The 14,342-nt window shown below is 40.7% G+C and overlaps 1 protein-coding gene across 4 annotated transcripts in view; it reads right to left on the reverse strand.

The window, feature by feature from the left end:
• Nucleotides 1-678: 678 nt before the first annotated feature.
• specc1la (sperm antigen with calponin homology and coiled-coil domains 1-like a) overlaps nucleotides 679-14,342 on the reverse strand; it is a 29,851-nt gene continuing 16,187 nt past the window's right edge. For all 4 annotated transcript variants that reach the window (XM_042487735.2, XM_042487734.2, XM_042487736.2 and 1 more), the window contains 9 exons: nucleotides 14,024-14,187; nucleotides 13,758-13,879; nucleotides 12,875-12,965; nucleotides 12,205-12,294; nucleotides 11,952-12,108; nucleotides 11,558-11,660; nucleotides 7,458-7,574; nucleotides 7,282-7,341; nucleotides 679-5,238 (listed from right to left, as the gene is read on the reverse strand). In XM_042487735.2, coding sequence (XP_042343669.2) covers nucleotides 5,149-5,238; nucleotides 7,282-7,341; nucleotides 7,458-7,574; nucleotides 11,558-11,660; nucleotides 11,952-12,108; nucleotides 12,205-12,294; nucleotides 12,875-12,965; nucleotides 13,758-13,879; nucleotides 14,024-14,187 — 994 coding nt within the window. In that variant the 3' untranslated portion in view covers nucleotides 679-5,148. The remainder of the gene's footprint in view (nucleotides 5,239-7,281; nucleotides 7,342-7,457; nucleotides 7,575-11,557; nucleotides 11,661-11,951; nucleotides 12,109-12,204; nucleotides 12,295-12,874; nucleotides 12,966-13,757; nucleotides 13,880-14,023; nucleotides 14,188-14,342) is intronic.

The following is a 14,342-nucleotide window of genomic DNA, read 5'->3' on the forward strand; positions in this document are numbered from 1 at the left end:
TGTCTTTTCTTGGAACCACCTTTGCGTTTTGGCTGCTGGCTTGATTTGCCCAGGTGTGCTCAGCTTGCATCTCTTGTCACATGATCAGATAGAGACTTATGATTGGATGACACAAGAACTCATTGTTGCATGTTTATGGTATAAATAACAAAGAAAATAAGAAAATATACATTTGATTCAATGGTTTTCAATACCTTCTCATAGTTTTTTTTATGGTATATGTAGAATAAGCCTAGAGTTTTGGTTTGCTTGTTTTAGTACTTTTTTCCCTCCTCTCTCATGTCTTTTTTTACACCATGATAGAGATAAGTTTGCCAATTTGAGGCTTTATATAACAAATGGTAAAGCAAGGTGGTGGATTTTAGGTATGTGTAGGTATCCTTTTAAATCCTGCTGTGATAACAGCTGTTCAGTAGGGAATAGGGCACTTCCTGCATTGCTTGTACTTTCGCTTCTGTCTTTTGTAGCATGTTGTAAATATGCAGTGGTCCCATTGCAAAGCATTGAAAACTCAGAAAAAAAAACTCAAAACACTTAGGTAGACAAAAAAAATTAGTTCTACGCTAACCAATCCCGGTCACCCCAACATGAGCTGACTGGAAATGTAAGGTGTTAGGCTATTTCTGAGTTCAAACCACATGCTAAAACAATGATGACTACAAAAAAGCTGTTTCAATGGTCTTTTATAACTATTTATTTATTTTACTGCCAGAAAAAAATAAAGCAACATAAAACCAGACAGCATTTTCTTTACAACTGATTATCATTATGGTGTGCACTTAATACTGTAGCTTAGTCCCTTTACACACACACACACACACACACACACAAACACAAACACACACACAAACTTCTACTCATTCAGCTTTAACTTTACTGAGGGACCACTTCAGCACTGCATGTAGTGTGATGAAAAATAAAATATTCCACACCAAAAACAAAACTGTGGCATGGATTCGTAAAAATAAAAAAAGGCAACATGGAAACAAAAAGAAGCAGGTTCAGTGGAATTCTCAGAGCATTTTCAAGTAAACAAAGAAAAATAGTGTGATGAAGTGGACCCAAAAAAGACATAATGCACTGTTCACATTTGCTTTGCTCGCTGTGGTAAAGCTACACACTAAAGGGCATCATCTCAGGTCCCAAACAGTGTTAACATGTCCTTCACGGCTGCATCATGTGGAGGAGGAATGTGCTTCCTAGCTTTTGCCAGCGGTCTGCTCTCCTCCCGTGTTCATCAATCACTCCACATCAGCACACGCTGGACCTCGTAAAGTCCCAGGATCACCAAAGCGTGATCAAAAACACATTCCACTTCCAGGATGGAGAGGCTTCAGATCTTTCTGTAGCTCTCAGACGTTCCTGTCGGGAGCAATAAAACACGTGGGCCGGCGGTGGAACCGAGCAGAACACGATAAAACTGCTGGCTGATGATCCTCAGCATCATGGCATCACAAACCCCTATCAACAGAGCGCCGACGCTTTCAAATGTCATTAAATAACTCACTCGCACCCTCTCTCCCACACACAAAAAAGAAGCTGTCATTGTAGCAGGCTCTTGTGCCAACTTTAAATCTGACCATCTAATGCAGCTGTGCACATTGTGGTGATGTGGCTTGGCAAACAGCACAGCAGGATGTGCTTCTAAATCGAGACGAAAAAATATTTTTGATGTTGCTATTGATACCAGCTGGCAGCTTTCGTCTGGTCCGAATCAAAACAGTGTGTAGTCACCTTCACTAGACATGCTTTATGGCCATCGCTCATTACTAGTGTTCCTCAGGAGGCACGAACAAGGCGGACCTTGTTTTAGAAACTATTTCCACACTGCGACACACGTCTGGTGAGCAAAGGTAACCGCAGTCTGAAATGTCACAGTTTCACTCGCAGGAGCCTCAGCTGAACTTTTAAGGCAGCAAATAAGTGCGGAATTTCAAAAAAAAAAGCTTATCTCAGTGCAGCTACTTAACTGTATGTGTAATAAATCCATATACACTTCAGACACACAGATAAAGCAACAACCTCACCGTGATGATCGGAAACCATGCAAATAAATACAGTGAAGCTGAGGCACGATAAACACACAGCGGTCAGCTCTGCATGCTAACACCGGAAGTCCCAATATTTAGCATTTCTAAGCAGTATAGAAACGTTTCATTGTTTATAATGCACTATAATGTAGCTGTAAGCAGATTTAAGTGGTTAATAGTGCATTTTCTTTCACAAACATAACCTTTTTTACAACTATAAGCGATATTAAATGAAAATATAATGAATACAGCTGTAATCATAACATAGGTGTTGATAGTTGAAGTCATAATTGCTGAAAAATACTGTGCATTGTTTCAAAAAAATGTCCTTAAAAGGTGCTTACAACTACATTATGGTGCACTATAAATCATTTCTAGAAAAGTTTGGACACTGTTTATAAATACTAAATAGGAGGACTATTTAAAGTGTTAAGCAAAACATGAATGCTGCTGACTTGAAATTAAATGACATTGTGTGCTACAAAGTATCTATAATAACAGTTAGTCATACTAGGAATTTCAAAATCTACCTGTCTGACACAACATCAGTATTAACACACGCAAGAAGTCAGTGGTACAATGACTTGTCTGATTGCTTCTGAGTATTTTGTGTTTAAACAAGAGTTTTGCAACATTTGCTGATGTTAAAGGTGTAGTATGATATTTTGGGAAACACACTTTGTTTCATACCACTCTCATCTCTGGATGCTGAATATGAAGCTAGAGCCAGCAACTGATTTGCTCAGCATTTATGATCCGTGTCCACCAATGTGTTTTAATTTTTTTCCCAGCTGAAAACAGCTGGCGCTCCTCTGGAAACAGCCAGCTGAAAGCGTATGAGAGCAAATTGGAGTCGCAGCAGCTTAGACACTTTAGTTGCGTCTGGTTGCTATGATTCGGAATATCCGCAAAGTAAAAATGTTGCCACAAGGTAGAGTACTCGCCCTAGATGAGGAGAAGGCTGAAGCGTAGGGAGAGAAGATGGACCCGCCAGTCTGTGTGGGTTTACTGAAGGAAATATACATTCATATATATCAGTATATTAGCAAATATCTCCGTCATTTTTGCTGTTGTTCAGCACTTGTACATGAAGGATGTGTTGGTTGGTCTGAGTCATTTTCTTCCTGTTCCTCCTCCAAAAGTTACAGTGACAAGTGCAGCAATTTACCCAAAATTAACTTTTTTTTTTAACTCTCTACACTAAGAAGAAGAAAAAATCCGAATGTGCAGCATTTAGTGCAGAATAGACGCTCGGAGTCCTGTCACACTGCTGGCGTTTGTAGTGTAGCTTAAATACACAGTGCTACCATTGCAAAGAATTTTTAAAATATTAAAATATGATGGCCTCAGGAAAAAATATTCAGTGGACACAGCCCTATAAGACAAAAAAAGAGCTCTGTCCAAAGATAATCTACCTAGTGGCACCTCAAAGTTCACTAACATAATGTGTTTTGTTTCATTTGTACAAACACCAAAGTGCAAAGCTCCTTCTTTGATAGATGTATTACTCTGGGACAAAAGAGACATTCAAGAAATAACACGTCAATTTGCGAGCTTTAGAGGTGCAAATATGGGTGGATTTTGTTAATATTGGACAGAGCCAGGCTAGCCGTTTCCTCTTGTTTCCAGTCTTTATGCTGAGCTAAGCCAATCGGCTCCTGGCTGTAGCTTCATATTTAGTGTAAAGGCACGAGAGTGGTATTAATTTTATCATCTCTCTGCAATAAAGTGAATAAGTGTCTTTCCCAATAAGTTCTTTAACGAGGTGCTGTATCGACCTTAAAAAGAGAGTCCTTACCTACGAATCTGTCTCTGCTAGTTTCAAAACACTAAAGCACTTTTTCCCAGCATGAGGTCCATGGTGAGAGACTATTTTTTTCTACTCAGACCTTCGGGCTTAAAAAAAAAAAAGTTTAAGGCTCTCTGATCTATGCAGAACTTTAACAATCAAAACACATTTCATTAAAAGACTAAACACTATTCACTCATATTTTAGTTATGATGAAATGATGCTGTGTGCTCTATGTGCCTAATGTAAGAAGTGCAGGATGGCAAATGCAGGCCTACAAAAACACAAACACTCAAATTAGGGTTCAACTCCACACACACATCAACTGAACATTAGTCCACCTTCATGAATCTCTGCGTGAAGAACCCTCAGAAGAGTGTGTTAGTGCTGCGTAACTAACTGTGTCATGGTGTTGTAGAACATAGCATATTTCTGTGCTTAAGAAGCAAACACTCAGTGTCTGTCTGCAGTATCGCTCTGTCCTGATGACCACTAAGTCAGAAATCAACAATCAAAAGGCTCTGGAACATATTTGGCAACAACTCCTCAGATCTTCGGCTTCACAATCTGTAGTGAAAAGACGCTGCCTCTGCGGAGGACTGGCCCACAGAGAGAGCTCATATCTTGGTCTCCGGCTTCGAAACTCACACAGGCACTTTATCCGTTTAAAGAGAGGCATCTGGATCGAGCTGTAACGTCTGGAAGACTTGGTGCAAAAAGGCTGTGTCAGTCTGAATTCCTTTCAAAAGGGAATTTTCAGGGTTGTGGGGGGAATTCCAACATCACTGGCGTTTGGTTTGCTGTTCTGTAGACAAAATATTCTCCACCAACAAAAGAAAAAAGTCAGATTTGCAGGAATCCCCCCTTTTACACTCTGGTGACTGGGGTTACTGTGAGGGGATATTATTTGCCAAAAAGCCAGGTAGAAGGCACTACTGAGACTTGGTTTCTTCTTCATGCTGCTCCTTCAGACAGGAACTGGAGGCAAGGATGATCATCACTGGTCAGTTCATACTTGGTTCACCAGGCTTTCACCAGTTACTGTTAATGGCTTCCCAGTGTTGTCAGTAGATATACAGACAAGCCCTTAGACTACATCCGTACACAAAGCGCCTTCTCCGCTGCACTGGAAGGATGTAATAGCTGTGTGTGAGTCCAGTGAGGCTCCGGTCTGCCTTTAGTGGTGCTGAATAGTGATGACCAGCGTGCAGCGTGACTGGGTGTTGCTGTGGAGAGGGGGAGGGGGTCTGTGAGGTATAACAGAGGTTGCTGAGAGCTCCGGAGGGCTGGCGTAGCTCTGATTGTGCTGCAGGAGCAGGGTGGCTGAAGTCAGGTCTCAAAGTACTTGTAGATGGCTGTGACGTAAGTCATGACACTTTGCCAGTCCGGCCTCTCTGTGTGCACCATCTCATTTATGTCCTGAAACAGAGAGAAAAAAAAAGGATAAAGGAAGTTAAACTGAGGACTTCTGTCCCAACAAACCACGCTGCATATTCTACACACTGAAAACGAAATAACACAAGTGTTAGTGGAAACAATGGAACCATCTTCTTGAGAGCAAGGACTCAAGTTGTGGCTCAAAGCTCTGGAAAAAAATCGACTGAGTGCCGATTATCTGTATCAGTAATTTATTTTAATGATCGCAGGAAACATTTATTAATGAAAAAGTGTGAATATTACACTCAACCAACACCAGGGAGGGCAGCCTGCAATACATGCAAAGAAAGTATCACGAGGGGAGGATCTTTTACTTTGTAAAACCTCAGGGAGCTATTTTTATTTATTCATTTTTTATTTAAATTTTCAACGAACCTGCTGCATATGATGTTGAAAGTCTCTGTTTTGATTAAACATTTGCTAAAGGCATTTAAACAAAGTTTTGTGTTGGAGTTTGTTATAAATCTCAGCAGAAATATTTTCATTTTCATTGTAAATGTGTATCGGTTATTGGTCTCAGTACTAATAAGTCTAAGTACTTATAATCGGTATTGGGTTCTGACAAACCAATATCGGTCGACGAGATCGGAAGTGAACCTTGAGTCGTGAATCTTTTGTCAAACAATTACAAGGCGGCGTTAGCTACTGGACTATTTCTCAGCCGAACACAGTTATTTCCAGGAGGCCTTTTGTTGCTGTGACTTTGCCAGGCAACCAGTGGACGCTTTGGGAAGTAACAGCGTGAGAAAATATTGTTACCTTTGCACAGATACAAGCTAGCTGTTTCCCTATTTTCAGTCTTTTTAAGATAACTTGCAGCATCATTTAACATGCAGAAAGAAAATAAAGAAAGCAAATTTGCTCATTTCCAAAAGTTTTTTTTGTCTTTTTGCCTTTATTAGACTGCTCTAGCATGAAAGGGGGAGAGAGAGGGGTTGACATGCAGTAAAGGGCATAGCCTTTGCACAGGGGGCGCCAACTCTACCTGGCTAGCTACTGGGCGCCCAAGGATCTCATGTTTTCGTTTCGAGGGGGCTAATGGACACAACAGTTTTTGAAACTGGTCCAGTATTGATACAGACCACTGCGGCCGTTCCAGCTGCAACAGAACCGTTACGGCCAATTGTGCACCATCAATTATCGACCATTATAAGTGCTTGTTTTTGCCACTGACAGACTCAGATTGTATTGGAAGTGTCTGACGACATTAGGGAAACGACCCTGCAGGGAACTGAACTGTTCTAAATAACATGAGGTCTCCAGGTAATACTAGTCCAGAGAAAATTAGGGCTTTGACATAAAACGAGGAAAATAGGGCGCAGGTTGAAAAGTACCGAAGTTACCCTTTAAGGTTGAATAATCACTGTATTCATGCTGTCTGACAGCATGTTTGAGGTCCTACATGAAGTTATATAATGTTAACACTTTATGAGATTCAGTGGGGTCTTTTTTTGCTGAGCCATTCCATCATATGGAGACATTCTCAGTGTTTTGAGTATAATTTTATATGAAATTATCCCAAAATGCAGAGTCTTTGGAGAGTTTATGACCCTCAACAAGAGCTGCAAGTAAGGTTGTGTGAGTTAAAACAATGTCTAGCTGCACAGCTTGGGTTTGTTGTGACCGCCAAACCGGCAGTTCAGTGAGGTTTATGAGTTTAAAAGCAGAACTGCAGACGACACACTGTTCAACTGCTAAACGTAACTGTGGTCTATCTCAGGTTAATGATCAGAATGAGAAATGTCTGTGGTTAAAATGTATTTGTATTATGAGTTGGAGGGGTAGCAAGTCAGAAAAGAATGAAAAAAATAAGTTTTAAGACAAAATATAACACACTCAACACTCACACGAGTCAAACATAAAGGCTACCAAAGAGAACAAATGGAGAAAATACCAATCGCCTGTGTACATATATCTGCATACATTCCTCTGAGTATACATAATGTCCAAATAAAAGGAACTTCAAATCTGGCCCAAAGTTGTGACTGAATTTGGGTTTGCATTTTGTTTTTGTATAAAGCTTACCAAAGTGCATTTGATGCCAACACTCTCTGCAGCCTGGAACGCTAAGGTGAAGTTTCTCCTCTGAAAAAAAGCAGAGAGTCACAGTCACACTCAGTGGGATACGGCGTCTATAACTACAGTAATAATGCAGTCACGGTGGCTTAAAGGTCGGGGCTTTTTCTGGTCGCTCTACTTGCCTTCTCTTGGCTGGTGAGCTCCTGGTAGGGGATGTGTGCGGGCAGGTAGGTGTGAAGCACAGCGCAGAAGGCGAGGCCGTCATTCCAGCTGCTGCTGAAGTTTGTGATATCAATGTTCTGAAAAACAAAGCCGGGACCCACTTAAACTTTGATTTAAGTCCACAGAACATTCACAGTCTGGGACAAAATCAATAGAAAACCAATTTCTCAGCGTTATCTGAGCTACGAGGTACGATATTTTATCCCAGGTCATGATTGTCACTGCCAGCCGCTGTGCATCACAGCTTTCAGCAATAATATGATCACAATAAATTCAGTTGTCAAGAAACTATTTAAAATGATTTAACCGCAGAGAACAGCAGCTCGGCCTGATGATACTGGGTTTTTTATATGAGGTGTCAACATTACTCATATATATCATATTTATCGTCTTTCCCCCCCATCAGCTGCCACCTGACCTTTGCAGGGCTGTAAAGCTGTGAATTCAAACAACCACTGAGGGTATATGTCAGTAGATGCTGCCGTCCCTCAGTGTCACAGCTTTTATGTGGATGACACAATATGATTCAGACAAAGCTGCGTGTTTTTGTCAGGTAGGTCTCTTGCAGAATGTGTTAAATGTTGCACACTTCCTGCAGAGGACCTGAGGTGTCATGGTAACCATAACCTACATGAGATAAAGGGTGTAAACATCACTTTAATATAGCAAGTGACTCTTGACACACCTACTGATTGTCCTTTAAGCCTCAATCATTTCAAGGTTATTGCTTAGACCGTCTTTGCAAACGTTTAGACGGGCATTCTTTGATTTCACTCGTGTCAAAAAGGCTGCATGCAAAACAACAAATAAGACCTTAAACAGGAAAACAGTCACCATGATGGCACTGTGAGTCCATAACACCTTCACACTGGACTGAGAGAAAAGAAACACACTCCAAAGAGTCAAAATTATAATCCTGCAGATTTTCATGAACTCAAATCCCATTTCTGATGCCCCATATGGTTGGAATTTTTTTTCTCTGCATTAGCCTTTTGAAGTATTTAGATTTTGTACTTTTCTTTCTAAATGTTGGAGCTTGATTGTTGAGTCCGCCACTGACTCTTATTGCCTAACAATGTACGTACAAGGTATTGACAGGAAGTGATTGCCCCATGCAATCCAACTTTAATGTTTTTGATTTTATCTCACTGAAATCAGCCTCACTGTTTACTGATCACTCTCATAAAAACATACAAGAGCTGTATCAAATATAAAATGTTACAATGAAGGATGTTCATATTAAACACGGCTAAAGTTTTAAATGATGTGGTAGACATATGTTAAAATTTAACCTGTGAGCAAAAACCTCAGGCTTCAGAGTATTCTGAATATTCTGTTTGCAACAGTTTTGTAAACAATGTGACCTCAAAGTGTGCTGCATTTCTTTATATGGCCTCCCTGTGGCTGCATTCTAACATCAGGGAAACACGAAATCTTGGTTTCTACTGTTATTCGTTTCTCCCCAATTTCAGATTACACTGTAGCTGGAACATGTTCAGTTGTGTTTAGAAGCTTTTATTGGTGATGGGGTGAATATATTTGTTCCAGTACAGACAGGATGAGGGAAATAAATTGTTTTTTGTACCATTAAAACATGTGCACATTTCCTAGTAGAAACTTAAGCACACGTTCTGACCTGAAAATGAGCATTATAGGTCCTCTTTAAGATGCTGCTAATGCAAACCCAACATTTCCTACTGCTGCTACTTCGACTTCAAAACCTTTTAACTGGCATTTACACAAAATGCATCGACAAAACAAGACAGAAATAATTTCTGGCATCTTTTGGACGCTGCTCAGTTGTAAATATTGCAGGGAGTAATGATCAGGAGCAGCTAGTGAGCAGTTAGATGAAAAGTTACAGGCTAAACTCCTCAGCAAAGGTAACCAACTCCTCTTTCTGGGTCCTGCTGTTATGCTGAAAACAATTTTGTTGTGCGTATTATGAAATCCGATCGAGGTTTCTCACCACATGATGGATAATTGACTAAAGTCTTTTTTAAACAAGGTCAGTTTGTTTGGTCGTACTGTAGACAGATATGCCAGTTGCTCTTCTGTTGTATTTATACTAAAATACCTGCTCAATGAGTGCTTGCTGCCTCCAGAATTCTGGGAATTGTAGTATCAAATGTTCTTGCTGTTACCACTACTAACCACAGGTGCTGGCAAATCAAGTCAGAGTTACTGGTTTACAACTTTCATCCTGCACCTCACGCTGTCATCGTCACAGCTCAGGGAAGCTGCTATAAAGATTCACTGCTTGCTCAGGGACAGTTGGACATGGTCCAACACTGATATTTTTCATAACATCTTGCAATAGGTGTTTTCAGACCAGTAGAAGTTATTCATAGTTCTAAGAACACCCCTTAGTGTTGTGTTTGCACCATGAGAACCGGGAAAGATTGAAGTGCCGTTTTCAAGTGGGACTGTTCAAGCTCCTCTTTCTGTGTAGGTACTCTTCCAGTACAAGAGTGGCGTAAGTGTATGGCTACTGATCAAACACAGTAAATGCAGCACCAGCAACTGCCATTTTCAAAAAACCGTTTCGCTGTGTAAATGACAGACAACAGAAAACAAAACCAGCTCGTAATGTTAAAAAAAATGGAATAAAAAAAAAAAGAAAAAACACAGACAAATTGACCAACAGTGATGTCCAGGCAATACTATAATGTGCATGTGCATGCAATGGTGAAAAATACAACACAATTTTACTTGTCAAAGCAGAGTGATGTTGCTATGCCAACTGCCAGCCAGCCTACAGTATGTTACTTTAGCATTCCTATTGGCGGTGCGAATGCAAACAAAAAAAAAGCCCCTGTAGATATGCAGTACTCAGGGGAGCTCCCCAGCAGGTTGTCCCTCTCAGTGAGTCCCCAGAACTGTTTAGTCTCAAAAAACCCAATATGTACTGGTCTAACAGCAAACATGAGAACAATCAGCTCTAATTACTACGAAAGAAAACATTTGTCCAAATTTACTTTGCATAGTTCATTCATTTTAAGCAACCAGACAGACAGAAACATCAATTTCACATGTAGCATAAAATAAACAATTATATAATGAAACTCCAGTAGAGGGAAAAAAAGGTGCTGCTCACTGTGTTTGTAGCTCTCCACAGACTGATCCTTTAGTTATTTTTGCCTGCACAGAGCATCAGATCAGCTTGTCGCTTTTGACGGGAACTGGCGACACGCCACAAAAAATACATATTTGTACTGCCATATATGATCCAGGCCATGAAGGAATGAATGACCTTATTTTTACTTTTAATAGTTAGTTAGTGATGGTATATGACATATTATATAGGTTTTCATATTATTCAAGTTTTTACAAGTTTCTGTATATTTTGAATGGTGTATAGTAGAAGCTAAAGTTATGTTTACATTTGCATTACTTATATTATTTCAGTTAGAATGCAGGCTAAGTTATGTTCTACAGCTATGGTGCCATCAGGCAGTTTAGTTTGCAGGACAAAAGAGGATAGAATGACATCGTGCTAGAAGATGACAAAAAGTCTGCATAGGTGTGGATCAATTAAAATTTTTCACTGTGCTTCATCCTGTAGAAATGTATTGTACCGCTCTATGCGAGATAAAAACAGAACATCAAGCCGATAGTGGACCAGACAAGATGTGATTGTGGAAGGACTTTGTCTGCTTTTTTTTTTGGTATTTAAAAATAAAGCTTTTTACTGCCTCACATGAGTACTTGGATTTTACAAAATGGAGCTGGAACACGAGTCAAAACTGAGACTCCTTGCAGAATAAGTTGCCTAGCAACTATGGTATACTGAAACAGCCACTATAACACTTGAAATCTTCTGATCCAATAACACTGACTCAAGAGACCCAATTTATCAGATTTCACACAGCTCTCTCTGGAGCCGCAAAAGGTTTCATGCAATCCTTTTTTATATTAGCAGCAGTACTTTAGTAGCTTTAGTGGAGTTCTCCTTTAACTGTGCTTGTTATTTAGTGCCAGCTACTTTTCAAGACACTGGTGAAGAGTTACAGACATGTGGACAAGTGGGATCACATCTGTGTACCTTCCAGTGACCCACCTGATAACCCTCAGTCTTCTTCTGGCACCACTTCAGCAGAGCGTTTCTCTTGGAGCCTCCGTACTCTCTGGCCAGTGCCGACAGCGGGTCCTTCCTCTCCTCTCTGTAGCACATACACAGCAGATTTACTATGTTAGTAAGGCCAACAGCTTGTGTGGTTAGCATGTTAGCTTAGTGAGCTAGGGAAGCTGTCATGTGCTACATGTTTTATCAGGACACCAATGACAGCTTAAGTATGAAGCGGTGATGTCACACGGTCAACTGACGGATTAAAATCGCTGACCAGAATGAAAACAAGACTTTAAATGGGCATTTGTGAGAACATTTAGTGGATTACCGGCAACCCAGTAAGACCATATCAGCACAGGAGAGTCAGTGAAGAAGAAGAAGGTACCTTAGACGGCTGCGTGCTGTGGGGGTGATGGAGGCGGTGGGGGAAGAGGAGGACAGGGAGAGTGGCGAGGAAGCAGCACTCATAGCCATCAGAGAGGTTGAGGCGGAGTCTGGAGCTGACATGTCCCTCTTTATCTCCTCACTGCTCCGACGGGACACTGCTCAGGACGGGGGAAGCAATCGTAGACTATTATGGTAACTAATGACTGAGTTAGTTCATAACATGATTCGATAACGTAGCTAACATCTCTAACCTGAGATTGCCTTGGTGGAATCCATGTTGGAGACCCTCTGGAGGACAGATGGCGGTCGGCTGGCCGAGGTTCCCCTGAGAAGGTGCTCAGCTGTGGACACATCACAGTATTTACATCACATACAGTAAGAGTGTTTCTATAAGGGACACTGAAATTAAAAGACAAGGTCAGCAAAGAGCCACATTCCAGCCCCTCTGAGTTCAGGGAATACCGACGCACGAGGCCGCCTTGCTGCGCAGGAAAACCATAAATCAGAGAAACAAAAATGGAACACTGGAGGATATGGCCCAGTCCGCACGTTCACATAAAACACTTGAGCTCAGTGCTGGTGAGAACAAACTAATGGAAATTCTGTAGTACGTGGTGCCTCGTCATTTCCCTCTTATCATCCGCTCTGGTGTTTTGATTAACTAAAACATGATGTCAACATACAGCAGACCTGCTAACTCAGACCTCCAAGCCTCTGGGGAAACACTTTCATGTTATTTCTCATGAAAGAGGGGAGGTCCGGTCCTGTTAATCATTAGTTTACTATAACAGAGTAGCAGCAGATGACGCAGGACTATTACTATGTGTGACCCATATTTGACATTTCTGAGTGTAACATTTCTGAAACTGAGAAGCTGTTATTACTTATGCAGCATATGGAGAGTATTTACAGCTGCCTCACCTGGCATGGTGATGTCTGTGTAGCTGGGCCTCTTGTCACTCAGGGAGGAGAGCGGCTTGGCTGCTGACATAGAGCCACTTATGGAGTGTCTCTGCAACAGAAAAAAATTACAACTTTCTGTATTACAAATCCTGTGAGTGGTCTTAATTAAAAACAATACAACCTAAAATGTATAAATAAAAATTCTCTTAATAGCAAAACAAAGTGTCGTCCAGAGACAACAAAGTATCTCCACATAGATTGAGTTTGCAGCTTTCAGATAAACTGAAGTACTAAGCGCTCCTTCACATATTAAACTAAGAAAATTAAAAATTAATTGGATTTAAAAAATAAATAAAAATCTTGCTAAAAATGCTAAAAACTGTAAAGACTTGTTTTTCTGAGCTCATTAAAAACAGATATATGGTTTTCACAGGACAGTAAGAGTATGGCTGTTCACATACGCAGTGTTTCATATTAACAGTTTACGTAGGGAAAGCTTTGTTTACTAGAATCCTACTATAACTCTAGAAATAAAAAAACGTCTTTTTTTTAGCTTTGATCTCACTGAAATTACCTACATGGTCCTCAGACCAAATTAAGCTTTTGATCTGGTACACCTGTCAATCAGACTTTCAGGTGTGGAAGAACTTTGTGGTTATTGTTCCAAACCAAAACCTTGTATAAAGTCACTCTTTCTCTTACAATTTCTTTTTATTACTTTATTATTTAGTATTTTAAAGTCACGTTGGTTGTTGACATTAAATTTTCATGATCACCAATTTGCCGTCTTTGTTTTTTAATGCGGACTGGTGAAGCCTTAAAGTTCATTTCACATTGTGGTCAATAACACACCCATCTAACCAGGTGTGAGATTCTAAGGTCAAAGTGTTTCCTCCCGTACCTGTATGGGTGAAACAGCAGCTGCTGGAGGCGTCTTCATGGGACTGGGGCTGAGGGGGGTGCGTGGCAGTGGGGCAGCTGAAGCTGTTGGAGTCACAGTGGCACTTCCATTGGAAGGTGGACCTAAGGGAAGAGTGAAAAGGAACCAACTCATACAGCTCAGTTTAGATGCACAAAACAATACACTCTTGATGTTATGTGATTATTAATACCAGCAGCAACATACGAAAGTAAAAGAAAGTGGAGCATTTTATGATTGCATGGTACCTTGTGAGGCACTGTCAAAGCTCTTGATGAGTGTTTTGACAGTGGGCGAGGGCTCTGAGGAGGTGGAGGATCGCCGGCTGAGACCCATCCCCTGTCTGAGGGCAGCCAGGTCCCTCTCCACCGCATTCATGTAGTTATACACTCTGCCCCGCTCCTCATCCTGCCTGGGAAACAAAGAGTACCTTAATCAGTTTGGACACTCAGAGATCACAAGCTGACAATTTCTTCATCGTGATTATTCAGGAAATTATATCATCTTCTAGAAGCAAATAAATTACAATTAAAAATAAATTATTTATTCTGTAAAGGCATTTTTCAA

The sequence above is a fragment of the Plectropomus leopardus genome, chromosome 4, assembly GCF_026936395.1.
Source record: "Plectropomus leopardus strain MGB_pleo_1.0 chromosome 4, ASM2693639v1, whole genome shotgun sequence".
Lineage (NCBI taxonomy): Eukaryota > Metazoa > Chordata > Actinopteri > Perciformes > Serranidae > Plectropomus > Plectropomus leopardus.